Source organism: Triturus cristatus, chromosome 2_2 (genome assembly GCF_964204655.1).
Source record: "Triturus cristatus chromosome 2_2, aTriCri1.1, whole genome shotgun sequence".
In the NCBI taxonomy this organism is placed as follows: Eukaryota; Metazoa; Chordata; class Amphibia; order Caudata; family Salamandridae; genus Triturus; species Triturus cristatus.
The window spans coordinates 334,483,940-334,511,771 of record NC_140582.1 but is presented as its reverse complement, the minus strand read 5'-3'; the positions used below and the strand labels follow the sequence as shown (position 1 = coordinate 334,511,771).

General features: G+C 42.2%; 1 protein-coding gene across 1 annotated transcript in view; it reads left to right on the top strand.

The window, feature by feature from the left end:
- The window catches only part of TET2 (tet methylcytosine dioxygenase 2), a 214,681-nt gene that overhangs the window by 111,909 nt on the left and 74,940 nt on the right, over window positions 1–27,832 (top strand). The window contains exon 2 of the mRNA XM_085641414.1: window positions 17,806–21,223. Within this exon, the coding sequence (XP_085497540.1) occupies window positions 17,851–21,223 (3,373 nt within the window). The 5' untranslated portion in view covers window positions 17,806–17,850. The remainder of the gene's footprint in view (window positions 1–17,805; window positions 21,224–27,832) is intronic.

The following is a 27,832-nucleotide window of genomic DNA, read 5'->3' as shown; positions in this document are numbered from 1 at the left end:
GTTTGTAAATAATGTAGCCACATGCGCACTACGGCATGCTGAAATGTCATCTCAATTGAAATGTCTGAATTGACACACGTGGGCATAAGCATGGTTCTCCCTCAAAGATATAGCATCTGTTAATTCTATTTTACTTCTTTACATTAACCCAAAAAAGTTACAACGGATCTTGAAAGAGAAAAGGAAAACACCGCTCCGGCACCTTCTGGAGCACCGTTGGCTGTCCGTGTGCAAGCGGCAAACGTCATATGAGGTCCAAGTCCACCGATTTTGCAACTTTGCAATATTGTAACCAGCATTTCTGAGTTGTTGATGAAAACACGAGTAGCTCTGTGATTACTTTGAGATTAGGCCCATTGTCTCAAAAGTCCAGTTATGTTTGCTGCTACGGCCCAATTTATTGAAATGAAGACAACGTGGTCACCGGTGAAAAAGTACGAGATTCTTTCAAATACACTATTATAAAATGTAATATAGTGAGGACACAAGCAATTGACAAATTATTGAATAAATAGACAATAGCGAGCTGCTTCTGATTTCAACAGATAAGAGCTTTCAAGCAAAAAAAAAATGTTTTCTTCAAATTTGAACTGTTAATTATTTCATAGATGATGTTCAATTGTGCTACCAAGTTTGAGAGTTCAGGATAGTGAAGAACTGATGAGCTTGGCCCAGGATCACTCACAATGATCGGGTGGAGTACTCTTTCAAATATCTCTCGTTTCACAACCAATAACAAAATCATTAGATGACTTAGAAAGGCATCAAGGGTATTGTTTATTAATGCTGTGACATTTTTTGACTATTTCAATCCACCGTCCATTTTGTTCCAGAAAGAGCAGTACTCTTTAATGGAGAGACCTTTTAAAAGGTAATGTAGCATAACATGGAAGATGTAATCATCCACATATTGACAAGTAATCATTATTCAAATTATTGCAATATTGGAATAAATCCCTGTTATGTACTGGTTCCAGCTATGTCTCAGCTATACAAAAAATGTCTACTCAAATGTCAATGATAGTTCACCTGTATCAAAGGTCACATTTCTCACTCTCAACCTGCTATTTATGGGAAGGCAATTAATAGGTACCCTACATCTTTTTTGGTATTTTAAAGAAACGTTTTAGTATTCTCAGGTTGTGGCACCTATTTGAGGGAGATTCGACCAATAACCAGTGTTCTTCCTTGTTCAATGTTGGGACAGGGTTTAGTACATTTGCTATCTTAAGATTGTGGGGCTAGTAAATAAGTGAAGTGAGAACATTATTTCTTGATAATCCTTGCCACATTTTAAATGGTAGAACAAATGCCCGATCCATGGACACGGCACTTTCTGTCTTGATTTTGGCCTTGTATTTAATGCCTGGCTACTCCACTCAGCTGATGAGGTGTGGTATTGTAAGTTGGGGACAATGTGTACACTCAGTTTCTGCTCAAAACCAGACGTCTGAACCAAGACAAGTTCATCTGTCTAAAGAAGAAGCATGACTAGGAGCCAACATTATGAGTGAGTGATGTCCCTATGGATTAGGCATTAAATTAACACGTTGTTGTGACTTCTGCTTTCCTGGTAACTCCCAAGTTGTCTGGGGTTGTGTACAACAGTTTGCAAATTTGCTCCCACAGCCAGTTTGACTACTGAGACAGGAAGGGCCTAATTACGATGTCGTCGGATGAGCATCTGACCGAAACCGTAATGGAAACATGCCGCCCGACATGGAGTCGGCGGGCCCGCTTCCACAATTAGGATGCAAAGTGTATATTTTCTATTGATGCTGGGGCTGCGGTTTGCAGCACCAGCATCAATAGAAAATAAAAATGTTTCCCTCCAACTCCTGGGATTGTAATACAGCGGTCAGAAGGAAACCATTGATGTTGGGTGGAAAGCCTCCGACAAGCTGTCAGATGGCTTTCCGACCGACATCGAAATCGGGCCCTTAGCCGACATGTCAGATGCATCTGAAATCTTTCCATCCCATTGTTGCACAATCTCATTTTTCCCAGGCAGTTGCAGCTAGCATGTAGTGGTGTGGCAGCAACCACAAATTGTTACAGTCGTGTTTAAACACTGAGACAGTTCACTTAAACTAAACAACAATGCTGAGAAATGTAATGCTTTTGATCCATAAAAAAACTATTTATCAGCGAATGGCCCAGAAAGAAGCCAAAACAAGTGTGGATTTCAGGTCACCTCCTTTCCTTTGCTAGGAGCACTTACCAAGAAAATGTGATTCCTTAAGAAACATGCAATCGCCCAACTGTGAGATGACCTTTTAACCCCTGCTGCTCAATAGACTACTCTATGGCTTTTTTAATGAGAAAGCCAGACCAATATTTTATCTTTCTTTTCATGCCTGAAGCTTCTTACAGAATGGACTTAATCTAGATCTTGATAAATATGCAGATCTTGCATACCTTTAATCGGTCCTTTAATTCTTAACTACGTGCAAACTCTTAAGATTTTCATTTGGATAGACTCCTCCGGAAACTGAACTTTATCCTTAAACTTGAGACTGGTGTTCGGTACTCCACTCAACTGCAGACATTCTCTCGACCAAAGTTGAATGAATCTATGATCCAAGGTATGGTCAGTGGCGTAACAAAGGTGCAGGGGCCCGAGCTCCTGGGGACCCCCTCAGCCCAGTACCCTGGCCTGAGTGCTCCTGAGTGGGTCCAGAGGGGGCCCCTCAATATACTTTGCAGGGGGGCCCTCAACTTTCGTTACGCCACTGCGTATGGTGTGCAGGTTCCTAGACAGATCTCTGCAGCCAGTGTTCATGGACGTCATTTGCAAGCCTCTGGGGACCCCTGGCACTCCCTTTGCCACTCCCAGTGTCAGCAGTGGCAAAAATCAGCGCCAGGAAAGGAAGTCGCTCGTCCTTATGGACGTCGGTGGGGGCTTCACTTCCTGTTTTTTGTCAATTGTTTATTATGCTAATAGTGTAGAGTATTACATTATTCGCTATTAGTTTAATAAAAAATGGAATACAGATAGCTGGAATATGATTTTCCCAGGCAACTGCGGTAAGTAAAACAATGCTTTTAAATGTACGCAGGCTGTGTGCGTGCTTGCAGTTTTGAGTGAGTTTATGTAAGAGAGTGTGTGAATGGGCGTGTATGTGTGCATACTTGTGTATGTGTAAGTGAGGGTCAAAGGGCATGCAAAATCACTACCGCTTTCATTTTGGAAGAATGGACGTCCATGCCAGTGTTCACTAATGACTTAGATCTTACAAGCCTATTTTAGGATTAATTGCAAACTTCCTTTCATTCGTCTAGACCAAAACTCATGAACAACAGTGTTCGCTTTACGACTAACCTTCTTGGCGGGAAGAGTGGAGGTGGGGTGTGTAACCAACGCAAATCAGTGACAACCAACGGGGCGCCGCGTTCACCGAGTAGCCGTGTTGTTGCGGGCACGTGCTAAACACAGTGCTGATAAGCCTAACACCAGCTGGCGCGTAGCCTATATGGGAAAAGTAAACCGGCCATTGTTCTGCTAACTAACAACCATCATAAAGTAATTCCCTTGTCCCATGTCTACTTGGGCGAACATAGTGTCACCGTGGCATGACGACGCAGTGGTCAATTGTAGCTAAAAGTTAGATTTTACAAAATGCTGTTTCATTTCAGTTCCCGCGGGAATGCTACCCCGTCCCTGTTGTATTTTTGCCAACATGTTCACGTCTTTTCCCAGATGTTAGTCAGCATCTGTGTGGAATTGCTGAAAAAGAAGGTGTGTGGTGGTCGGCCCGCGGGCGAGTGTTAATGACGTGCTCTCTCTTTGGGTGAAGCTGACACGGAAGAGAGGGGAGCTCGTGTAAAACGAAATTAACAACAACAAAAAACCGAAAATGAAGTCAGCAGAGACCCCGGCCACATAAGCCATGTCACCTCATTCGACTTAGCGATGAACCAACAATCTCTTCTTTGGTCTTGCGTTTTCCATATTTTTAATAAAGAAAACAGCTGTTCTTTCCCCAGGGCCCTGTGGAAGCTACGTTACCAAGCACGCTCTAGTTTCTTCTCAACAGAACCGGTTGTTCAAGTCTGAGCGCAGAGCAGCTGACTGACCCACCGTGGTCCACCCTCCCTCGCCCCTGCAGAGCCCGGCTGGCGCAGAGGCGGCTGCGGAATGGGGCGGCATCATGCAATTACACCCCTCTCAGACGGAGCCCGAAAGCTTCAAGTGCGCGAACTTAGTGGCAGCTGGAATTTCAACAACGCACGCAAGACCTGTTAGCAGTTACTATAATGCAAGGAGGCAACTTACTTTGTCCTGTTTTTTTGTGTGTGTTTTTTTTTAAATGCTCCTGGATCTTTTAAGTAGGCTTTCTCTTTGATTTCCAGGTTTGTGATTTTTTTTTTATAAAGCAGATAACTTTCTAATGAGAAAACAAGCATTTGCAATGCAGTAGGTCTTGCATTTGCAAGAGTTTAAGCTAGTGGCATTGTAAATGACAATGATTTTTACTTATCTGTTTTGATAATTAACACATAAATAGAAGGCATTGTCATTTACAATGCCAAAAGGTGAAACTCTTGTAAATGTGAGACCTATTACATTTTAAAGAATCGGCCGCCATTGTCCCGGGCTGCTTGGAAAGTGAAAGCGCGCATGGCGTGCTGAATGTTACAGGAAAGCATGTCGTTTCTGCAGTAGGAGAAACTCATTAAAGAAAATAGTGCTTACAGACTAAATAAGACATACGGTGTAACAACAGAAGTAAAAGGGCCAGTCCTCATGGGAGGTTACAAATGAAGACAAGGCGGTACTAAGGAGGGAGTACAAGCTTATTACCGAATCAGAAGCCAGCATTTACATAGGACAATGACACAAGCCAACGGAAAATAAGGGCGGAGCTTCAACTCCATACTCTAACACAGCATGCCTCGCAGAGCAGCGCATGCGCCGCCCAGGCTCGACCTAAAAAGCAAGTAAAATATCCCCGCAGGAACGCACTGAATTTTCTGAAACTTATATAGTGGCTCACATCAATCCATGGCTGACAGGACGTACCAGGCCCATCAAGTTTGTTAAGTTCTCTGATTCCAGCAGCACCCTAGATTCAATTTTGTTGATTACACGGGAAATTTGCAACAAGGATGATTAAACAGGTGCTACTGCTTTAAAACGAGGACATTTAGCCTTGTTTTTCTGTGCAGAATCCATTCGTTAACAGGCAGTAAGCTGTAGGTTGTCACATATTTTCTCAAAAACGACCAGCAGCTGCATGGCGTGAAGTATCACTGTCCATTTCTATTGTTTGTGCTCCAAAGGTTCCCAGGTATTGTCTAGGAAGTCATGCTAGGGAAAGTGAAAATGAGGAGTTTAGTTTCATTTAAACTTGGCTTACTAGGTCGAAAAAGAGGACTCGAATGTGGGCATGTTTTTGGGAGACCTAGTCACAATTTTCATAAATTGCTATGCTAAAATGATGTGGAATGGATAACAATTATGCGTAATTACTGGTTGCTTCAGTATTTTGCACTTTTTGTGCAAAATGCATCTTTGCATTACATTTTGGACGAATTTTGTGCTTAAAAAAACTCGAAATCGATTGTGAAACCAACAATAGTTGCGTATGTTCAGTTCATTCGTGTTCTTCCCCTGATTTTTACACCCGAACACCATCTCAAATAGGCAATGTGGCATCATGGAATAAACTGAGGCATTGCCAGTAACAATCGTTTTGCAAACTTCCAGAAATTATGCAACATTACGCCAGTGTAAATGAAATGTCGCGCAGGTATTTTCAGGTCTTGTTTATTGTTCTACTCTTGAGCAAAAGCCATGCAGATGAGAAAGGAATTTCCAAACATTTTATCTCTGTAATTAAGATCCACAAAGCTAAACTGCATGTGAGCTTCTTCGTACTTCTGTTGATATCAGAAGTTGGTCTTCTGGGTGTTGTCACATCAATTTTAAGTACATTGGTGATAAAGTCTTCACAGTGAACACGACCCTGCGGGATGTACCCAATGTTGAATCATCTCCTCCCCGCCCTCTTCTCACCATGATCTACACTGTTCTTTTGCTCCACAGCTATGTTCATGCCATATAATTGTCGGCACTTATGTTATTGTACCTGGTCTGATGGTTCACTGGACTAATGCAACTATGCTTGACTTCATGGTCCGATATTTGCGTCATGGCAAGTCTACTCTGCATTTCAACTTACCATTGAGCTGGGTGACGATAACCATCTGTTCTTTAGTGTCATGATGCCCTAAAGGGGGAACATGTTCTCTACAAATACAGCTTGTTATGATCTGTTGTTAGTGCACAGGCTTCGCTTAGGATGACCTCATATGTATCATTGTTGGCTGTCATGGTGGAATCTTTTCACATGGCTCTGAGTTTTGCATCAGACACCAAAGTTTAAGCTTAGGATTCATGTGCTTATAGTACTATGTTATGATTATTCACTGATTTTGGTGTCAAAGCTGTGTTGTCCCATGGCTTTATCGATATGTTATGCACAGGACCACTGGAGTTATGTGGCAGGAGATGGCCAAATTATGCGGCAGTGTTGAGTAAGTTATGCAGCAAGAAAAGTCAAATTATGTGGCGTAATATGGCACATTTTGTAAAAGTGGTAATTCATTATTTTATACTTTTTACACTTGCTAACAATGCCTGATCATTAGGTGCACCTCATTAGTATCGGTCTAACACCCAAATATAGCAATAAGCAACAGAAAGGTGAGGAGTCAAGCTCTGCAAAGGGCCTTTCACTGCGCGGTAACACGTGGCGCTGCGTTTTTAGTAGCTTTTTAACTGTTTGAGCTAGAAATTAAAAAAAGTAGTTAAAATCTGCAGATTTTGCAACAGATGATGGATTATGTGGCAAATCTATAATTATGTGAAACTCGCCGCAGCCGCAAAATCACATAATTCCAGTGGCAATGGTTATGCATCTCGGCTTTCAATAAGTCCATCTTTATAGGACCAGCGGAAAATTAACTATAAGCAATGCTTGAAGGCTGGTCTTAGAAAAGGTATACAACCTGTACCCCACAGTCTTTACCCCGCAGAACATTACCAAGCATGCCTATACCATGCATGTAAGTAGCACCCAGGCCATATTTGGGTACAGGTAATGTTTTAAATTTGTTTAATTAAATACCATAATTATGTCATTAAAAAGCATTTAGGGGTTATGGGATGGGTAAGGGTTTTAAAGGGAGGGTTAGGGTTCAGAAGTGGGTAAGGGTATGGGGTAGTAAGGGTTTTACAGGGGATTTAGGATTCAGGGGTGAATTCAGGGTAGTAAGGGTGTTAGGGATGAGTATGGGTACATAGTAGCAAGGGTTTTAAGAGGATTTATGATTAAAAAAAGGGGAATGGTACGAGGTACAAAGGGGTTTGTTTTTAGGGTTCAGGAATTGGTAAGGGTATGGGCTAATATATATCTATCCCTGAGTAGTTCTCAAATTTTAGGTGAAGAGAAGCTCCTTTAAACGGAGCATTCTGAAACACTGCCACCACTCTAAAATTGCTCACCTAAAATGTCTGTTGTTCTAGCAGAGTTTTTAAGCATAGGGTTAGCATAGTGCCATCCACACCGAGCTAGAAAAGTGACAAAGTATTTTGACATTTTTACAGCAACGTCTTTAAGCATAGGATTATTTAGTGCCATCCAGCTAAGATGAAAAGTGACAAAAGTCAGTGCTGTTGTAGCGTGCTCCATATAAAGCAGTTGCTCTCTACCTTACCTTTGAGAACTACACATGGTTCCCTACTTCCCTTTTTGCAGGTAAAGTAGTCTGGAGCACACCAAATGAAGGGTTAGAGTCCAAATTAATGGTATAAGTATATTATCAACCAACCACAGTCAAGTAAATCAAATCTTCCTTTTATTCAAGTCCTCAAGAAATTGTGTTTCTAATCCAAAGTCTCTATAGCTGATGGTAGAGTTCATTTGTAGGAAGAAAACCAGCTATATAATACAGCGATCTGAGGTAGATGTAATTGAAGACTTCTTTAAGAAACAGTTTGTGATCCTGTGACCAGATGTACATGTAGTAGAAGGCTTCTTAAAGGTTAATACGCCTCACATGTTTTGTCTTAGAGATGCTTTCAAGGCATAAATGAGATAATAAGTAAGCAGATATCGTAGTCCAAAGAATTAAAGTATACTCTTTGATTGTAGGAAATCCCACGCATTTGTAGGGCAGACTTGCAGAAACAAGATCGTGACCGTTGCAGTTCTAGGCTTAGTTTCAGTAAAACGCCAAAACCACCACTACTGATTGTAGAGTTGTTCCTTTTATGCATAATTTATGCATCACTCTAATCCTGTAACTGTATTGCTTTGATATTTTCGATATGTGTTGCCTACTGATGGTCGCCAGCAGGTAGTTATAGTTAGGACCTAGTTTCCATAGGAAAAGAGTTTTTGATTTGCCAATAATTTTGGCGGCCGTTTGACGAATCTTCGCGAAATTAGCTGCGGTCTTGAAAATGCTTTTTCTCCATGTTTATTTCCATGTTGACGCAGCTACAACCCGAACTGCTTAATCGAATTACACCAAATTTGGCAGAAAGGTAGCTCTTGGTCCAGAGAGCACTCTTTTTATTAAATTATTTAAATTCATTCAGTAGGTTCTGAGAAATTTAAAGATTTCTCAGATATACAACTGTGGCCGCGGTGGATCCGAGAACCCTCTCGATCTCATGCCTGAGATCTGATTGGCTGCCAACACTTCAAACCAGGAAGTGATGGCAGCAATCTTGTGACTCGGTCAGTTGAAAGAGTCACAAGGAAAAACTTGAAAAAAACAAGAAAAGGGGGGCAGGGTAGAAACACCATGACCCCCTGTGCCTGTTCAGGGGGCCCCACTGGAACCCCCCTAGGCCCTAAAAAAGCATTTTTTTAAAAACCATTTCAGCGGGAATCACAGTGAATCCGCGAACCCAGCCAAACGTTTTCAGAAAACAAAGCACGGGCTCCTGCGATTCGCTTACTTTAAGCCCCTGGGTGGGCCAGGTCCCGGGGGCAATTAGAGATAAACGTGTAGGAGCCCGCGTGGGCCCCTGCAGCCATGGGGACTGCCACCTCCCTGGGGCTTATAGTTTGAAGTGCCAGGGGCCACATGACCCCCGCAGCCCCAGGGACTGCCACCTCCATGGGGCTATTCTTAATTATAATGCATGGCGGTGCATTATGCTTGAATTATTATTATTTTTTTTTTTAATTGACCGGTGGATTGGGTCCCCGGGGCCGAAATCGGCCTCAGAAGGGTGGCCGCGCACCCCCCTCTTTTTATTTTATTAAAAAAAATAGGTCAGGCACCAGGGGATGGGGTCCCCGTGGCCCAAAAGGGTCAAGGGAAGGGTGGCCACACATGCCAGACATATTGGTTTGGCCAATACCTGTTTCAGTATGACCATATTTGTTTTCTTCTCATTACTTCTGCTACTTATCATACTTCTTTTTTTTGGAAATGTAATCACCCTTACATAAGAAAGGCGAGGCAGAATGTGTAATCACAAGACAATGGTGGAAGCACAAATTAATGTTTTAAATTGGCTAGCTGGAAAGTAGAACCTGGTTTGATGTAACATCTGTAGAAAGTAGAGGAAAAGGCAGTATCAAGTGCTTATCAGTCTAGTACAGTATGGCTTTGTGGCAACAGTAGTAGAGAGCAAGTTAGTATTCATCAACAGATGATTTGCTGAACTCCATCAAATATAATTGATTATTTTCAAAGATGGATTTTTGTTAAGTCGGAAAGAATGTACCCAAGATTCATGGATAACTGGTGTTTGTGCAGAAATGCAGAAATGTATGTGAGGGAGCCTCCAAAAGAGTTCACTTTTGTTGCTGCTGTAATTTCTATGTTGCGCCATTTGCTCCCTTGTCCCAGATGTATTTCTCATGTCTTTAAAAGCATGTATGGTAAGCATATCGTTCGTGTAAATCCCTCAATGACTTTGTGAGGTGAGGGGAAGTTAGCAAGCTTGGGTATCTTGACACTCAAAAGCCGTTATTTATTTTCATTAGAATTTGATATGGAATGTGTAACATTTTGAAGAACGTGATGTGTTGGTGTGTATTAACCACCAATACATGCCCACATTGTCCTCAGATCAATATGCCTGGGGTACAATTAGCATCTTCTTTTGAACCCACTGATTTCTGTACAAATTGCCATTATTATAAATTTTAAAGAGGCAAGTCCTTGATCTATATCGATAGTGCAATGCCTCTCCGGAGTCGTGAAGATGATAGTGTTTGAGCATTACGTGTCTTTCAATGAGGCAAACTGCTTCAGTTACAGCCATTGCATCAGGTTATCAAAACTGAGCTAAATATGTTTTGTTTATCGTACCATTCTAAAACAGCATTCTGATTTTTGGAGCATTCGCTGTAGAAGTTTAAGCACATTCTAGTCAGCCATGTGCTCTTCCTAGGGTGCATCATTCAGCAGTCCTTTACCACGGATACAGACCTCACTGGCAGGCGGAAACTGACTCTGGCATGAAGGCATTGGTAATTCTTGGGGGAAGAGAGTGGTAGCTTCCTGAAATGAGGAAAACCTCCCCCGGGTATAGCTCTCAAGCAAAAAGGCATCCTCCCTCTCTCCACCTCTCCATGGACATATCAAGGTCGATAGAGCAAAATGGTTCCAAATCCCTTATGCGTAATTCCCTGTCAAATGGGGCCCTACGTACACTTTCTTTACTACCGCTTCCCACACCTCTGTAGTGTGGCGGACCAAATAAGGTATGGGAGCATCTGCCCGACCCCCCAAGTTTAGTGTTTAAATGGCCATTCCACTTATCCTGTTTCCTCCAGGTAGTCCTCCTTGAGACACTGCTTCAGAAGAGTTCAGAATTCACAGGTGGTATTTGAACCCGCTCCGACCTATTTAATACAGTTACTAAGAGATTTATCAATTACTGCAGAAACATTCTCCATAAGAATCCTCCCAAAGCTCCCTTCCGTTTTCATAACACACCACAATGAATCTTTATAAAAAAAAAAGAAATAGGTGTTGCATGGGCAGAAGTTAAAATTGCAGTGCTGGTGTTACCAGCAGTTCAATCTGAACGTGCTGTCTGAGTCGTGTTGCTGCTGTACAATGTTTCGTATGTGTTATCTTCACTTTAAGGGAGGCTGAGCAGTGTGAAGGCACTTTAGGATTGGTTATTTCGGCAACCAATCAGTGTTCAATCTCAATTCTCTAGAGCGTATTTTTTCACTTGCCGCCTAGAAGTGAATGATCTCCCAGAATAGACTCAGAGGAGGCGTTGTCTTGCGGTGAAATTGCTGTGCTGTGAGTTTCTGCACTTGAGTCACCGCTTCCTACTGACAGTGCATGTAATTTTTGAAAGAGTCTTTTGCTTTCCATGTGCTTCCTTTTAAATGGACTGTTTGGCAAGCACCTGATTCTAGTTCCACTATGGTCCGCTGGTATACAAGTCGTTAAATTGGACGGCTGAAGTCTGCTGTATCCGTGAGACAATCCGGGAGCCAGCAACAGCTTCAATACTCTTTAGTACATGTTTATAAGGCGGTATTGCTTTTAGCTGCAGATTGTGCTTTCAGTCCCAGACATCAAATAATGTGTGGGATAAGGTGCAACTTAGTCATTCATTATAGCGGACTACTACACTCGTCTGCTTCGTTATCCTTCAGTTCCCTGATCTTACTCTTTCTACACCCCGCGTACCTTCCTTTCTAATCTGATTTGTCAATAATAAGAACAGATACTCAGGTCACCGATAATGTGAATAGTGACTACTGTGGGTGCTGGTAAGAATCGGTGGATCCCTCGGATTTAAAACTTTGAGTTGAAGTTTGCACACGGGGATCTGCAGCACAATTGTTTGTCCACTTATGTAATATAAAGTGCTGGGACTTAAATAAAATAAACGTAATAATTTTGACAACGTATATAACGCATACCACAAACTGAATTCGGTCTTTGTCCATAACAATAGGTGTTGTTACCTAACTTTATGGTACTCATGTTGTCTACCTCAGAATATGCAATTTGGCACATGACCTTAAGACTACTTATAGATATCTTACTAAGATGTACACTGCATAGCCCAGTTTTACACCACGTGGTTGTCCATATGATCTGGAGAGTCTGTTTCGTTAAAAATACATGTTTCCTTGAACATTTCCATCAACCTTGTACTTAAGGAGTATCTGCAGTGCTTAATTTGTATAAAATAATACATTAAAAAAAGTGACAGAGTCCAAGAGTCATGCTGGCGCTGCTGCCACATGTTGGGGTTGCCGAATATGAACACAGTCTCATCTTTATTTCACTTCATGCCTCTTTCATCCACCAATAAACTCTCCCTGCCTCTATGTCACACTCTGGTAGGTTCCTTGTGGTGTTAAGGAATATCCAATGGCTCTTCAGTTGTGAATTTGATATCAGAAAAAAGCGCGATGGGATGTGAGATTTACTTAGAAAGAAGTGTTTGAGAACCACAATTCGGCAGTAATGTTCCACCTTCTTGTCTGCCACTGTGAAACCTTGTCTCGCACTAATTAGGTTGAATAAGCCGAACTCGCAAAACCTTTTCTCAATGTCATGTCTGTTTGCAACACATGATCACTTCGCTTCCTGCGTTTTAAAAGGCCCACAAACCTAAAAAAAAAACATACCATTATTGGCCTAACTTTATAGCTAAAGCAGAAAAAAACAGCCTTGGGTTGCATGTTGACAAATCTGTGTATTATAGCAAGCAAAAGAACTGGGTATTTTTGCTTGGCAACAGCAGCCCTTGAAGAAATGTTTGACTCGAAGATTCTGCTTTCCTCTGTCGCCTTTGGGTTACACAAAACAACTCTCAAATACACAGTCATAGGATAAGTCATAAGACTAGCCAATGCCCACAACCTCCTCCCCCACACCATTTTATGGCACCATGCATCACAGAAGCGTACTGCAGCACATGTGACCAAAAAAGCATGATTAGCATTCCTGCATGACTAAACAGTCAAATGGTCCGCCAAATAAGATACGAAACGCATCTGGTAGAAAGAGATGCCAGTTTGTGTGCACAATATTTTGCTATTTTTAAGTCCTGCATGAAGCAGTTTTTTGCGAGGCCAGTCATAATCATGATGGGTCAGCCAGCAGCGTTGGCCCTGCATTGTGAGCTGTAATTGGGACTGGATTCTTCTGCTGTGACTTGAATTTAACACAAGCTTTTTTTGAGTACCTTTGCACTGTGGTTATTGTACGTGCAGGGACGTAGCTTGTATTGTATTTTTTAGATAAATAGTTGGGTACAGGTGCTTTCACTCGGGTATTGTGAGATGTCAGTCGGATTTCACCAGGAATTTTAACATACTGACAAAAACGCATACACACTTTCTCCCTCTCTTTTGTTAAAGTCTTCAAAAATACTGATTATTTTTCAAAATATTGTTCTTCTCTGTTTTTTAGCACTCCTACAAATCCACATTCCTCTCCCTCTCCACTGGCCCGTAGGCCCTTCTCATGCACCCTGCTTGTCTTATAATGTATTTATACATTATATGTCAGCCTCATTGTCAGAAAATCTGAAGCTCACAACCCCCAAATCTTACTAACCAAGCTACGCCCCTGTATACGTGTGCATTTTTGCAGTGAATGCATCTTTAGTGGCGGTTTGTTGTCTTCAACAGGGAGTAACAGGCTCCTATTTCACTTTAGAATATAACTTCTTCTAACGGTGAGGACTGTGTATAAAATAATAAAGAGCAGCAGGTCTCCCTAGGTGAGTTATCTGTTGCTGGCACACTTGGCTTCACTCCTTTATGAAGGGATTTTTTTTTTCCATTCTTTATGCCGTTTGTGTTTTTTCGCACCTACAGAGACATAATACGTAAATTGGCAAACGGCTACTCAAGGATTTCTCATTGGAGTAGAGGGTGATGCCAGTTCCAGCTCTTAGTGAGGATTATTTTTAAAACACATGCAGTTGGCAAAGCATTACATAAAAAATAGTGTGTGAAACCCGCCATAAAGCTAACTTAAGCTTAGAAGGATTCTCCTCAAAAATTGGAAGTCAATTTGCCTACAGGCATGCTCATTTCTGGTGCTTAAAGTACAGCTGACTCAGTAGTATATGATGACCTTGCTAAAGGTCAGACTTCTGTTTGTGAGTTGGCAGAACACAGTTGTGTCTATGGATTTCCTATAGAGGGAAGTTTCTATGTGGCTATCCTGTTTTTCAAATACAGTTGTGTAATGTAAGCAGTGGCATAACAAAACGTGAGGCGGCCCCCCTACAAAGTACATAGAGGGGTCCCTCAAACACTCCTGACCGGGTCAGGAGCTCTCAGGCCAGGAATCTGCCGCCGAGCACAGTGCCGGAGGCGGCCTCCTGCACCACGGGGGCTGCGGAGAATATTGTTGTGCCACTGAATGGGAGGTGATGGTGTATTCAATGCCGAGGGTTACTGAAGGTTTCATATGCATGAAGCTGATCAAGTGAGTCATGTATTCCAGTCCATACGCTTTTAATGTATGTAAGATATATAGACCAGCAGTTGTTAGTTCAGGAACTCTTCCTCGAAATATGCCATTATGAACTTTGCATACTCATATATGTCATTGAGGGATTGCCAGGGGTCTCAGCTGTAAACCCTGGCATGCTCCTTGCGACTCCTGGAACTGTCTTTGCGACCCCTGGCCTCAGAGGCTGGCAAAGGCAATGCCAAGAAGAGAACAGAAGTTTAATGGTGCTGGGATGTGCAGCACTATTTACTTTCTGCATCTCCAGTTGTGGGGAAACGGCCATTACTTTGCGGGCTAAGCCACACGTGCTGTTTCTCTGCAAGTGCAACCAAGCATGCCATAACCATGAATATGCCTTAACCACGCATATGTGTGGTTAAGGCTCATGTGCAGTCTAGATGCTGGAACGGGCGGACCCAGGAACAGGAAGGATCAGAAGAGGACACGATGAGGAAAGTGGCCCTGGGGCCGGGTTTAGGGAGTTAGGGCAAGGGAATCAGGGTGCTTTTTAGGGCTCAGATGGGGTTGAAGTCGTTTCTAGGGCTGGGAGGGACAAGTTCATTTTTAGCGCGGGGGGGGTGGTCAGGGAAGTTTTTAGGGCTCCAATCGTTTTTAGGCCTCTTGGGGGCGAGGTAGTTAAGCTAAGCGCTCGGGGGGGGGGGTCAGGGTAGTTTTTAGGGCTCAGGTGTGAACTTTTTACCACAAAATTGTGTGGTAAAGGCATGCATGGTAAAGGAATGCATTGTTGAGGCTCATTCTTGGTTTGGGCAGAGTTGTAGAGGCACGCATGATTTAGACATGCGGGCCTCTATCATACAGCCCCGGCTGAGAACTGAGACATTCAACTCAGCTGGTAGGATTCGGTGTCAGATTATATGATTTCACTTCCTGTGATGTGACTGGGTCAAAAAGAAATTTTGTGATGCCTCTTCTTCTTCCCCTAGCATTTTGGTAAATTGACTCCCATGTGCACACTGTGAAGCCATTTAAGTTTACTTGGAAAACTCCAGTGATCAACAAAAAATCTTCATTCTTGAAAGTGAAGTTGTGTGTGGATTTATTTTGTGAGTTTAGTGTCAAAGGTATATGGAAATACTGCCCAGGCCTGCCCTTTTTGGCATATCGTTTTGGCAGGGAGAAACATGACATTTGTAAGGGATGTTGGTGTATAAAGCGTTGACATCCACAGTGGCAGGTGTTAGTCTGTGTTGATGTTTAGTAAGTGTAATGTAACCATTGGCCTTTACAGTGGTTTTAAAGAAGCCCAGATGTTTTCTTCGAGGAGTTTGACTCAATAAATGACAATGCAAACCAGCCTGCTTTGTGGGTCTCTAGGAGCACGTAAAAAGTTCCTTCGGTGGATAGAAGGAGTTCTCATTCTGACAGGTGTTGGCTATTTGCAGGAAGGGTTGAGTGAAGTTGACAGTTTTCCTTTGCATGCCTATGTGCGCTCTTCGGCCAACTCTCTAATCCTGTGTGGGATCTTTGGCTGTTTCTATGTAGTAGATGTTGGCCAATGGTTGTTTGTATGTCTTACTAGTCTAACAATCTTTATTCATTGTTTCTACTGCTCCATCTTGACCTGCTGGCTATGCAATGGTCTGTGGTTTGTTTTGAGATTTCTCAGCACTCTTCTCTCAAGTTGTGATAGGTTGTTTGTTTTGTTTTTTAGGTCTCGCCTGACCCAGCGCATGCGCTGGTCTGGCGAGACTTATTGAGAGGGCTCCAAAAAGTGCTACCAGGCCAGCCTAGAGCTACAGTGCATGTGCGCGGGCGCGCGCGTTTTACCGCGATTACTTTCACTTTCGGGGCCACACGGCCGCTTTGATGTTTGATTGTGATCGCGATCAGCATCACTTTCACTTTCGCACGGCCGCTTTAGATAGCCAATAGGTCTCACTTTTGAGACCTTATAAGTATTTAGTTATGTAACTGTTGCATGGCTAAACACTTATAAGGTCCCAAAGGCGAGACCTATTGGCTATGCCAATGCTTGGTATCTTATCTGTGTGGGACATCAGTGTACATTCTATGGTAGCAGCAGTCAATGTTGTGTTTTCTTCCCTACAGGATTAGAAAAGTATTCTTTTGGCTGATGTCATCCTAAATACTCGGTAATCTTTCCACACACGCCAATGCCATCACAACTCTGCGTCCTCCACAGATCACAAATATTTCTTCTGTTGTTAATGTATGTTTAGATACATTATTACGAAGACAACTGGCATCTCTCTCATTGTTCGCATTTGTTTTTTGGTGTTGTGGTGATTAGAGCGCTTACACGGAGAGGGCAACTCTAGGAATATTTTTAGGATTTTATTAATGCATGCTATCCTGAATGTGGTGTGTAATGCAAATATAAAATACAGTGTGATTTACAAGTGTTTATGTTCTAAAATACAAATACAGTAGGCCCTTAAGTACACAATAAATACTCGTTGCCTCTTTCTTTAAAAATATCTGGGAGCAGTTAAGGTATGGTATCTATATTTTGCATCTTGGTACATCACTCTGTCAAAATCTGAATTTAAAATAGCAAGAAAAATCTTCCAATTTTGGGATTTTTCAATTTCAACAGATTATTCTCCAATTGTATTAAAATGACAATCAAAGATTGTCCATTTATCTTACTATTTTTTATTAAAATTATAATCATATATAATTTTTGCTGAATCACTCAACATCTTTCAGAAAGCTTCGCTTCTAATGAAGTATCAAAGGCGAAGAATTTCACTTTGTTATATCCTGTGGAGGATGCCATTGCCCTTTTCTTTTATGCCTAGCATATAGAGATCTTGTATTGTGTGGCGAGCTAAAGATGCTTTGAATATATTATATAATGCGAATTTTCCTTCTACATGTTTTAAGGTGTATAAAATAAAAAAGCTTTGTAAATGTTTCAGATATTTCTATGTTCTTCGGTACAGACCTAAAACAATGGCTTGTAACTTTTGAAAAGTCCTATAAACTTGAAAGTTCTATCTCTGGTTTATTATTCTTCATATATATTTCATTTTCAAAGGCTCAGAATCTCCAAAAGCATTTTACATTTCTTTTGATTTTAAAGAGTTCAACTGCAGCAACAAAAGCACAAATTTAGTTATGAATGCCACTTACAGGCAGAGTGTCTTTTTACGAGTGAAGTCTAAGTATAGACCTCAGAATATTGCAAGACGGAAAAGACTGTTGGGGACAAATTACCTTACTGAGAGTAGCCTTTAATTTGTATGATCATGATATGATCATGATAAAGTTATGTGAAAATTGGCATACATTATGTGAAGCAATACAATAACAACAAACTTCTTTCTTTGTTTCTTTCAGATAAGTTGAGAGGGCAGCCTTGTGGATGGCCCCGGAGCAGACCAGATGGAACAGGATAGCATTGCCCATCCTGAGGGCAGTAGACTGAGTCCGTTCCTCCTCGCGCATCCACCTAGTGTGTACCAGAGAGAAACTCGGTCACTGAAGTTACAGAATGGAGGACGGTCGGTTGAGAAAACCTACCTTCAGCTCAACGGCGAGAATAAATTCATCCCATTTGGAAACAGCTATGGCTTCAGTCACTTGAAGAGAAGTGAAAAGAACTACGTCAGCCCGGATGTTACACATGAGAAGATTGAGAGTCCAAGGCCTATGCAAAATGGTGGCATAAAGCGCATTTCAAGCGACCCATGCCTGACGGACCCCAAGCAGATAAAAAAAGTCCGGAGCCATAAAGCGATCAATGGGGTAGATGGTTACCTGGTGGAAAAGCAGCAGCAGGCCGACATCTTTGCGTCTGAGAGAAATCATAATGGGGAAAATTCATTCTCAAACATCAGAAGGTCCTCAAAACTTAACAGTGGTCGATCCAACCCTCCCGCTTGCAAGGAAGAAACTCATGAGGAGAGTGAACACCTCAATTACAATAGTGACTCCCTCTCCTACTCTAAGGTTAAAAGGATGACAATGTTTAATGGTGCTAATGTTTCCACATCTTCCAAGGAAATTACAAACGATGAGCTTTTGCAAAAAAAACTATCTCATTGTGACAGAGAGCGAAAGTTCTGTGCGATGCAGAAAAGCTCACCTCACACGGATGCCGTTAACCTGTATTCTCCGTTGTCTCAGATGACCGTGCAGTCAGCCGATACCTCAGGGCAGAGTATTCCCACTCCCACCTGCCAAGCGGACCTGCAACAAGTGCCAGCAACTATGGACTCTGGGGTCTACAGCATGGAGAATTCCACCAAGTCTTCAGCATGTGCGATGCCGACTCTAAATAATGACTCGCATGTGTTGCCTGCAGTGTACCAAAATGGGCAAGAAGCTGAGGGCCAGGTTACCACAGAAAGCCTTGCTGGTGATGCTGTTCTTGACCTGAAAATCCAAAGCAATAGCAATGGCAATGGCACTCTTTCAGGGTACCCAGAGGGAAACTATACTGTCTTCAAACAAAATCCAGCTTTCCGGAAAGATTTGCAAACCACTCAATTGCCTGGTAGGAATAGCATTCTCCGTATGTGCCCAAAAGACTATTCCTATTCCAGCCAAAGTGGTGCGAATCTTTCCGAAGCAATGGATGGTGCTGATGGGAGGCAGAATAGACCAAAGTCGCAGAGTCCAGGTGTACCACAATATTCGCAGAGTCTTCAGTCCAGTTTACAGGATACATTTAGCAATGAAGGTCTGCTGATGCTTGCATCATTGTCAGCACTGGAAAGCTTAGATGGGTTAAGAGGGTCACCAGAGCAGCTGCTGCAGAGACTGCTCATACCAGAAGAGGGGCACCAACATCGTCGGGGTGCTGGTTTGCGAACTGAGTCCACTCCCCTGCCTGAGACGGAAAAGATGCCAAGTGCTGATGCTAAGGACCAGACCTCACATGCACATCTGAAACCAAGATGGGCAGACCTAAGCAGCAGCTCTTTTCAGCAAAGGTTCTCACCCCCAATGTCTGAACAGGATTTACTCAAATCAGTTACTCAGTCTCAGTCCCATGCAGATGAACCAGCGCACTTGAGACCATGCACAGGAAGTCCTCGTACACTGAAAGGCATAACAAGGAAGCGCATTCATAAGCAGGAACATAATTACAAAGGCGAAGAGTCACCAATGCAACACCAACATACCGCTCAGCAACCTATGCAGCTCCAAAAGCCTTCTCCGCAGGGCCATTGCCTAACTGATGATTCTCCATCAAGGTCCAGCGTGCAGCAGCATAACCAGCAGTGGTGTTTAGATTATTCTCAGAATGGACAGCGACTGGAACATGATTTGGCTTCTCAGTTCAAACAGCAGCACTTAAATCCACCAACTGCAGAGTCCGAGTCATTCCGACGTGCCCACTTTTCACCACATTCACAGACCATTTGTCGAAGTCAACAGTTTGCCCAAACCCCGGATCAGCAAGACATTTTCAGAGAGAAGCAAGCAGAAACCTTTCCACACACACTAGTCCAGCCCCAAATAACACAAATTAAAAGAGAGCCGAACACCTTCTGTCAAAATAAATTGGAAGAATTCATTCAGATCGAAAAACAGTATACAAAACCACACCAATCACATTCACATAATCCCAGCACTGCACTAAACTATTCATCACATCATAGCACCAAACAATCCACTTACAGTTCAGTTCCACAAACGAACGCCAATACTGCACACCATTACTCTTCAGACAGTGAGAGCAAGGAACATGCTGTAGTTCGTGAACTGTTTGCATTAAATAAAACTCAAGACAACCAGCATAAGCAGCACTATCCTAATAACTTGGCCCCAAATCTTGAGTATCCTAGCTCTCAAGAAAAAGAGAAGCAGGACCAGGCCCCCTCATCACAATATTCTCACCAACCAAAGCAAGAGTACTGTAGTCTGAGTCAAGATCTTTCCAACCAACAAACTGCTCAGATTCCACATAGACACATGCCACAATTCAGGGGAACTCCACCCTCTATAGCAGACCAGAGAGGACATTTCCATCCATCAATGAGTAATGGAGACTCTACTAAAAAGTATTCAGTGCTGAGGTCACATCTGTTGCACAAGATGGAGCGGCAAAAGAAGGAGCCATATAACCATCTTCTCAAACCCATAAAAGTGGAGCCAGACTCGCATCCTTTTCTTAGCAATCCTGTGATGCACAAGTTAGAGCGACAGAAGGAACCATTCCACAATATACTCAAGCCCATAAAAATGGAGCCAAGCCCACTTCCTTCTCTTAGCAATCCTCTATTGCCCAAAATAGAGCAGCAAAATGACACATGCCACAATTTGCTCATGCCCATAAAAGTGGAGCCAACCTCACATCCATCTCTTAGTAGTCCTACAGCTACCCGGATCCCAGGAAAAAAAAAACGGAGAAGGATTAAGCGAGAGATTCAGCCATTTGGCCCTGACAATGTGAATCAAAGGAGCATCCTTGAGACGATGGAGGAGCAGGTGAAAAATTTCCAGGTCAAATCCCTGTTCAATAACAAGCGTCTCAAAAGTAAATCATCAAGGCATGTTAAGGTTGAAACATCAGGCTCTGTAACAGTACTAACTACACATGCCAAAGCTCCAGAATTTGAAGGTTATGTTCCAGGTTTAGCTAAACAATCTGTGATCCCCTTTGAGAAAACCCCAACAAAGAAAACATCAGGCTCATACCTTAATAATTTTCTAGAGTCACCTTCTACGTTATTTGACACACCCATCAAAAACCTATTAGACACACCGGTGAAAACTCAGTATGATTTCCCATCCTGCAACTGCGTGGGTAAGTGGCTGATCAATTTTAGAACATTTTGAATTAAATTTATAGATTAGGGGTGTAAAGTTGTCTTGCATTTTCTGACTGTCTCAAGTTTTTTTTAAATTATGTAGACCAAGAAATTGTAACTGCCCTGACATTGCCATTACTGAATACGTTTTTATTCTCCAGTTGCATGGTATATCACAGTTCACCAATCTGGCGCTTTAATGCGAGTATCAATTTGTATATACATGTGGTATTTCTATAGCACGAACCTTGACAAAAGGCTGCGGAGCACTGTACATCTTTACAGACCAGCATAAAGCCAACGAGTGATAGGATATTTGAATTTGTTTGTGCTAATGGCAAGAACCTAGACCAAAGGCAGCTGGTGTCTTCCAGTTAGCTCTGTTGAACACTGCAAGCTAAAGCCATAACCCTAAATAAAGCAACATTACTCCTGACATCTGCATAGCAAGGTGGTAGTGGCAGTACCACACCTTCTCAATAACTCTGTTTGTAGTAATTCAAGGAAGAAATTGGTGTGCGGGGACAGTAGTAGATCTTTGCCGAGATGGGCTTTAGGGAACGTTAGACCAACTCGATAAAATCTTCAGCTCCCAGTGGTAATACATCTGAAAGTTCAAGAAAAGTGTTAAAAAAATATGGTTGGCAGGAGTGACACTCTCAAAGTCAATGCAGTCATTGAGACTGGCCCAGAGAGAGACTTTGCTGCAGGGAGTGAGATGTGCTGCAACCAAGTGATTCATTCCATATTACAAGTCCCATTTTAAAATAAGGAGTCTTCCATGTCACCCGGTCTTTCCCCTTTATAAAAAGGTGTATGTTTGGATGCTGGCTTATACTTTTGTGTGTTTGGCACAGATAAATGCAACTATATGTATATGGAATACATTGAATTGCACAATTTCTCTAGTTTCCAAAGTAAACAAATGCAGAAGAAAATTCTAATACGCATCAGTTGTATTAACCCTCTCTGCATTTTTTGCTTCACCCTATGTTGTACATATGTGTACAACATGCAAGGGAGATTGTAATTTATATAGAAATGCTGCAATTATTTTCTGATTACATGCATTCTTTGGTGTCGGAACATACATGTAATAAGAAAGAAATGCTACTATTCACCTTTAATAATTTATTACACGTGTGCAGTGACATTGTGTCAGTCTCCAGATTCCTTACAGTTACTGGCCAACACTGACAGTACCTCAGACTATGTCACATACCCTTCTCTTTCCCCATCAGTTGAGATGGCCAAGCGGTGCAGGTGAAGTTGTGAATACAAGTCAAGCGCAGCATACAGGTAACTGGACACAGGCCTGTTCCTGTCTGATCACCTTTCTCTCTCAACCTACATGAGAAAAATTAAACAGACCAAGCTGATCTGATAGAACCTGCATCTGCGTTTTAGTTTTGGATATGGAAGCTGAGAAAATAAATGTTTATGAAATAAATGATGACTAAAAAATAACACCATAGACAGTGATTTCTCTAAATCCCCAGCATCAGTGATGCCGTGTCATGTGTAATACCTTTAGCAATGATTGACGTTTAATATGAAAAATTTCCATTGTGAAATGTGTAGATTTGGATTTTCCATGAGAGTTATAATACTACAGGTCTCAGAATTAATAGGGTTGTCTAAAGCCGGTTGAAGCATCAAACAAAATATGGAAAATTTTGGCAACTATGAATATCAGCTTTTTTTATAGGATGACAGTCGATGAAAAGTAACAAAATCTTACTTAAAGAAGACTAATGCAAACTCATTCCACAAGAAATTTTTATTTTGAGAATACTTTTGAAAGGAGAAGTGCTTAATAAGACCACTTCTTATAAAATGTCCCTTTCCTGCCAGCCAGGACAAGATAGGACAAGATAAGCCAGTGCAAGATTTCCAAATTCAAAACCATTATTGCCTTAAACCATATGTCCCCGAACTTTGGTCCATAATCTTTCTGCTCTGAATGCAGGCAGATAAATCATATCTAGGTCTGTGCAGGAATGGGCTCCAATGAAAGTTCTGTTTCGAGATGGATCTGTCTGGCGTTTTGTCAGATTCAAGAATAATCCTTGCAGCGTCAGACAAGAGCGAAGAGCTCATTTAGAAGCCAGTCATCTAGATAATGGAACATATTCCAACTCTGAAGATGGGGGAAGAACTCCAATGGGAGCTGCCAAGTTGGTAAAAACTCTTGACGCAGAGTAAAGTCCAGATGGCAACCCCCAGTACGTCTGGTGACACAGCTATGGAATATGAAGGTAAGCATCCAGGAGATTGATCATTATCCTGAATGTAGCCTTTGAAATCAGTCTTCACTCTGAAGGGAATCTTCTCTATCCATAAATTGACTCCCCTGAGACCGATGATCATCTGGAATAACCTCGCTGACTTAGGAGCTAGAAAGACTATACGGTATTCTCTTGTCCCTTATTCCTCTCTGGGTACTTGCTTTTGTAACGTGGAAAGGACAGATTGAAGCATAGCAAGTCTCTTGCAATGAGAATGTGGTCATGGAGTAAATATGGTCCAAGAATCTGTAGCAATAGAGGAGAGTTTGATTTGATATTTATTGCTCATCACCTCTAGAACTCAAGCATTTTAATGAGACTTTTACTGTTGCTGTATCTAAACTCCAATTGGCCAGTTGGAGCCATTTCTGGCATAGACAGGAAAAGCCATGTTATTGCCAGAAAGGAAGATTTTTCTTCCTGATTGGAACAACGAAAAAAATCTTTAAGGTGCTTATTTGAAGGTGCCGTTACAACAAACAAATGATGGACGGAATGCTGGCAATGCATACATTCTCCCCCAGTCAAGAGATCTGGGTTAAATCCATCGTTCTTTTGCCCACTACACCACCCCAGTTTAGACATGGCCATATGCAAATCAGTCTTGACCCTGTGCCTCATGGGAACAGTCCAGCCCGAACTGCCAAGCCATGTCTTCCCTGGACCGGAATCAAGCATCCTAGGACCGGTTTCTGGCTATCAGCCGTCATCAGCCAGGATAGCTTGACTCCAGTGGCGTAGTGAGCACGGGTCCCACGTCTGGGAATACCCATCCCACTTAGGGCGAAAAACGTTACAACAAACAAATGATGGACGGAATGCTGGCAATGCATACATTCTCCCCCAGTCAAGAGATCTGGGTTAAATCCATCGTTCTATATTTGAAGGTGCCGGCATATGTCTTGGTGATGTGTATCTCATGTGTGTGAGAACTGCGTAATGTGAGGTGCCAACAACAACTATATTGGTTTTATTCTGTATAGTGCAGATTCATGGCAGAGTAATTAAGAAGCAGTTCTATAGATCACTAATTGCCACTCACTCAATCTCAAGGGGAAGGTGAATTAAAAATCAAACCGGTGATTTGCTAGTCACACACCCCACACCCCAACATCAGGAGTGTTAACCCACTAAGGTCAATATTTGGAGACATGCACACATTTGTGCAGCCTCAAACATAGAAATTCTGAATGTCCTTACGGACAGGCTATAACATGCCTTCGGTCAACCATCAGGCAAGAGCGCCTTCCTGGACCTGCAGTGACAAATATTTCAGAATAACTTTATCCTGTCCCAGAAGTAATTGTGTGATAATTGGCAAAACGTGTTATCTTGAAATAACTTTGCGAAAAATGGTTCTAATGTGCTTTATATTGAAATCAGCAGAAAATGCTTTTTAGTTTTCATTGCACTGAATCCCCTTCCAAAGATCACTGACCATAGCCTTTAATGTGTCAATTCCACACAAAAAAGCCATTTGTTGTAATCTTTATCACGTTTGTCCATAATGTTTACAAAGCTTGGTTTATTATTCCATTTTGTTATATTGGCTCTGAGGTAGCTCTGCCTTATTGCCTGAAGTGTTGGCACCACCCCTTATTTGATTTTTAGCCACGCACACTCAGTTCAGATGTCGTTCTGCCCTGCCTGAATTCCCTTTCTTTCCTGCCTGAGTTCCAGCTTCCCATTGAAAACATCTAAGTTTATACAATGAAAGCATTTGCTCACAAATTAAAATAAATCCCTTCTTCAAGGGTGCCAATTACCCCCCAACAGTACAAAGCATTGGCATTTCACATTTCTGTTTGTGGTTCTCAACATTTCAAAGATGTTCTTCTTCTTAGAAGCAATTTCCTCCATGTGATTCTTTGCAGATCTTCAGACACACGTGCCGGATCTCCTGACCCAGAAACCAGAAATAGGTGGCAATTTTTCAAAATCATTAGTCAACCTAAAGGTGTTAGGAGGAACACAAAGGTATTAGTTAGCGCACCTACATAGCAGTCGCTATGTATCCTGCGACAGGGGAAGTCTTTCAAATTGTCTTTATTGCATGTCTGTATACGGCATCTTCAAACAGGTTCTACCTTTGCAGGAAAGCTTGACATCAAAGCTTTTCACAGCCAAGAGCCTTGGAAGCCCTTTTCACTCTTAAGAATGGTGCTTTTTCCATGCCGTCCCCCCTGGGGGGGGGGCGGTTGAGGGGGGGCAGATGAGCTGTTTGCAATAGGCTGATTTTGTTACTGAGGGCTGATATTGCAGGCCCAAGGTAACAAAAACGGCCCCCCAGGGGCTCAAAACCGGCCGCCACCCTGGTGGCTCACCGGGAAACGCCTGGTGCCCCCTACAGCCAGTCTGGCCCTGCTATCCTGTGATATAGAAAGACCTGTAGTGTTTGGATCTCAGCAGAGGTACCTGTTATGTCTCACCTCTGAGAAGGGATACCAGAGTGTCATGTAGTTCCTATACAACCTATACAGGATCTGCGCGTTCGGACAGCATACACTTTGGATTTGTGTCAGACTGATTCTGAGCATCCCCACCGGGTATGTTGACCTTTTGTATCAGCTAGCTCACAGTGCCAATAGAAACTCCTGTTACCAAGGAGAGAATAGTTCTTGGCAACTATCGAACATGACAACCCTGATCCCACAGGACCGTGGAAACAATATACTACTTTTTGCTCAGTCACTCGTACGTACTTAGTCTGTCTTAGAGAGATACACAGAATAAACAGGCTGGGTGTTTTTAATTATTATTTATTGAACAGTTCTTATTCTGGTGTAAAATAGATGAGCTGCAACAACTGCTAGACAGTAACATATATACAGGATTAGAAGCACTATGAAAGTAAATGGATGGTATAGCTCTACCATCTTGCAATAGTCATGAATACATATAAGTACATGATGTACATGATAGTAAAAAGATGCGTACTCCTACGATGTCTCCCTAACTAAATGTACCTAAGTGTACCTAGCATGTGTGTTGGTGTTTAAGCCCAGAATCCCTCTAGGATAAAGTCAAACCCATTACCTGAAGTGAGAGACTGTGAGACCTCATCTTGATCTCGAGCAGGACACCCCGCAAGGGATGTTTAGACCCTTGTAAGCTGGAGTGTCTGCATGTAGGAATCTCAGCATCTCTTATCAGTGTGTCCTCCTGATCTCCTCTGCCTATCTTAGCAAGATGTGACGTATATATACCCAGGGGTCTCCCCAGGGGTCCTTCCTTGCTGTATTACTGTGTCGGACTAAGGATGACGACGGGCATGAACTTTATACATAGATATTATACAGGAGATGGTAGTCCTGTGTTTCCAAGAATCCTCATGCAGAATGTATGAGATTTCAAACTGGGGAAACCCCGCGTTCTGAATGCAGTGTTGTATCCAGGTAAAAGGTCAGTCCCTGTAAACCGTTATAAGTGTAATGTAGGGAACAATATAGGTGAAGGGTTATGAAGTTACCTGGGTCTACATTATGGTACCTATATGGAATATAACAAGAGAGCTGGAAGAACTTGGTAGTACTGGCAGCTGTGAGGGCTGTGTTATACAAACTCTAGTTGTGAGTCTTTGAAAACTCTGCCCTCGGCTTCTACCATAATCTAAACACATCTGAATGTTAAATAAATTCCTTTTTAATGTAGCATTTTCTGTTGTATGCTAGACAGGTCATTGCCTACAAGTGATGAAGGAGTTTCCCTCATATAAGCACCCCCTTTGAAAACACTGTCTCAGTGTGGCGGTGTGTGTGATATACAACCAAAACTAAGCCCTCCTTTTTGTGATGTCACTGATTTCATTAATTTTGGAAACTTGTTTTTCCTAAAATCAGCCCTCAAAAAAGTAGGAATAAGAGCACCGCTGTTACGCAATAGAGTTCCCATAATGTTACGTAATAGAATAGTCCTAATTGAATTTGCCTTTTCCAAATGGATTGGTTTCCTTAGTTTGGTATGTGATTTGAGGGCTTCTACCTCCAGTCACGAGATCATGATAGATTCTAGTCAATGGTTACTATAAGCAAAGGTTCACACACTGCTCCATCACCTTGTCCACATGCTCAAGTCCCGAGCAATCAGTCCCCAAGTGAAATCTTATGAAAGTTCTAATTCTGGTTTCGTTCAGATTACAGGAATTTTTTTAAAGGAAAACTAACTGCTAGAATGGAGTCTAAGGAAGTAGGTTTTTAGGCTGAGTACACTCTGCTTAATTCTGTTCCAGGAGGTCGGATATCTACCTAATACATAAAACCACCACCATAGCTTGACAACAGTAGACACACTCATTGTCTGGTTCACTTCAGAAGCCAG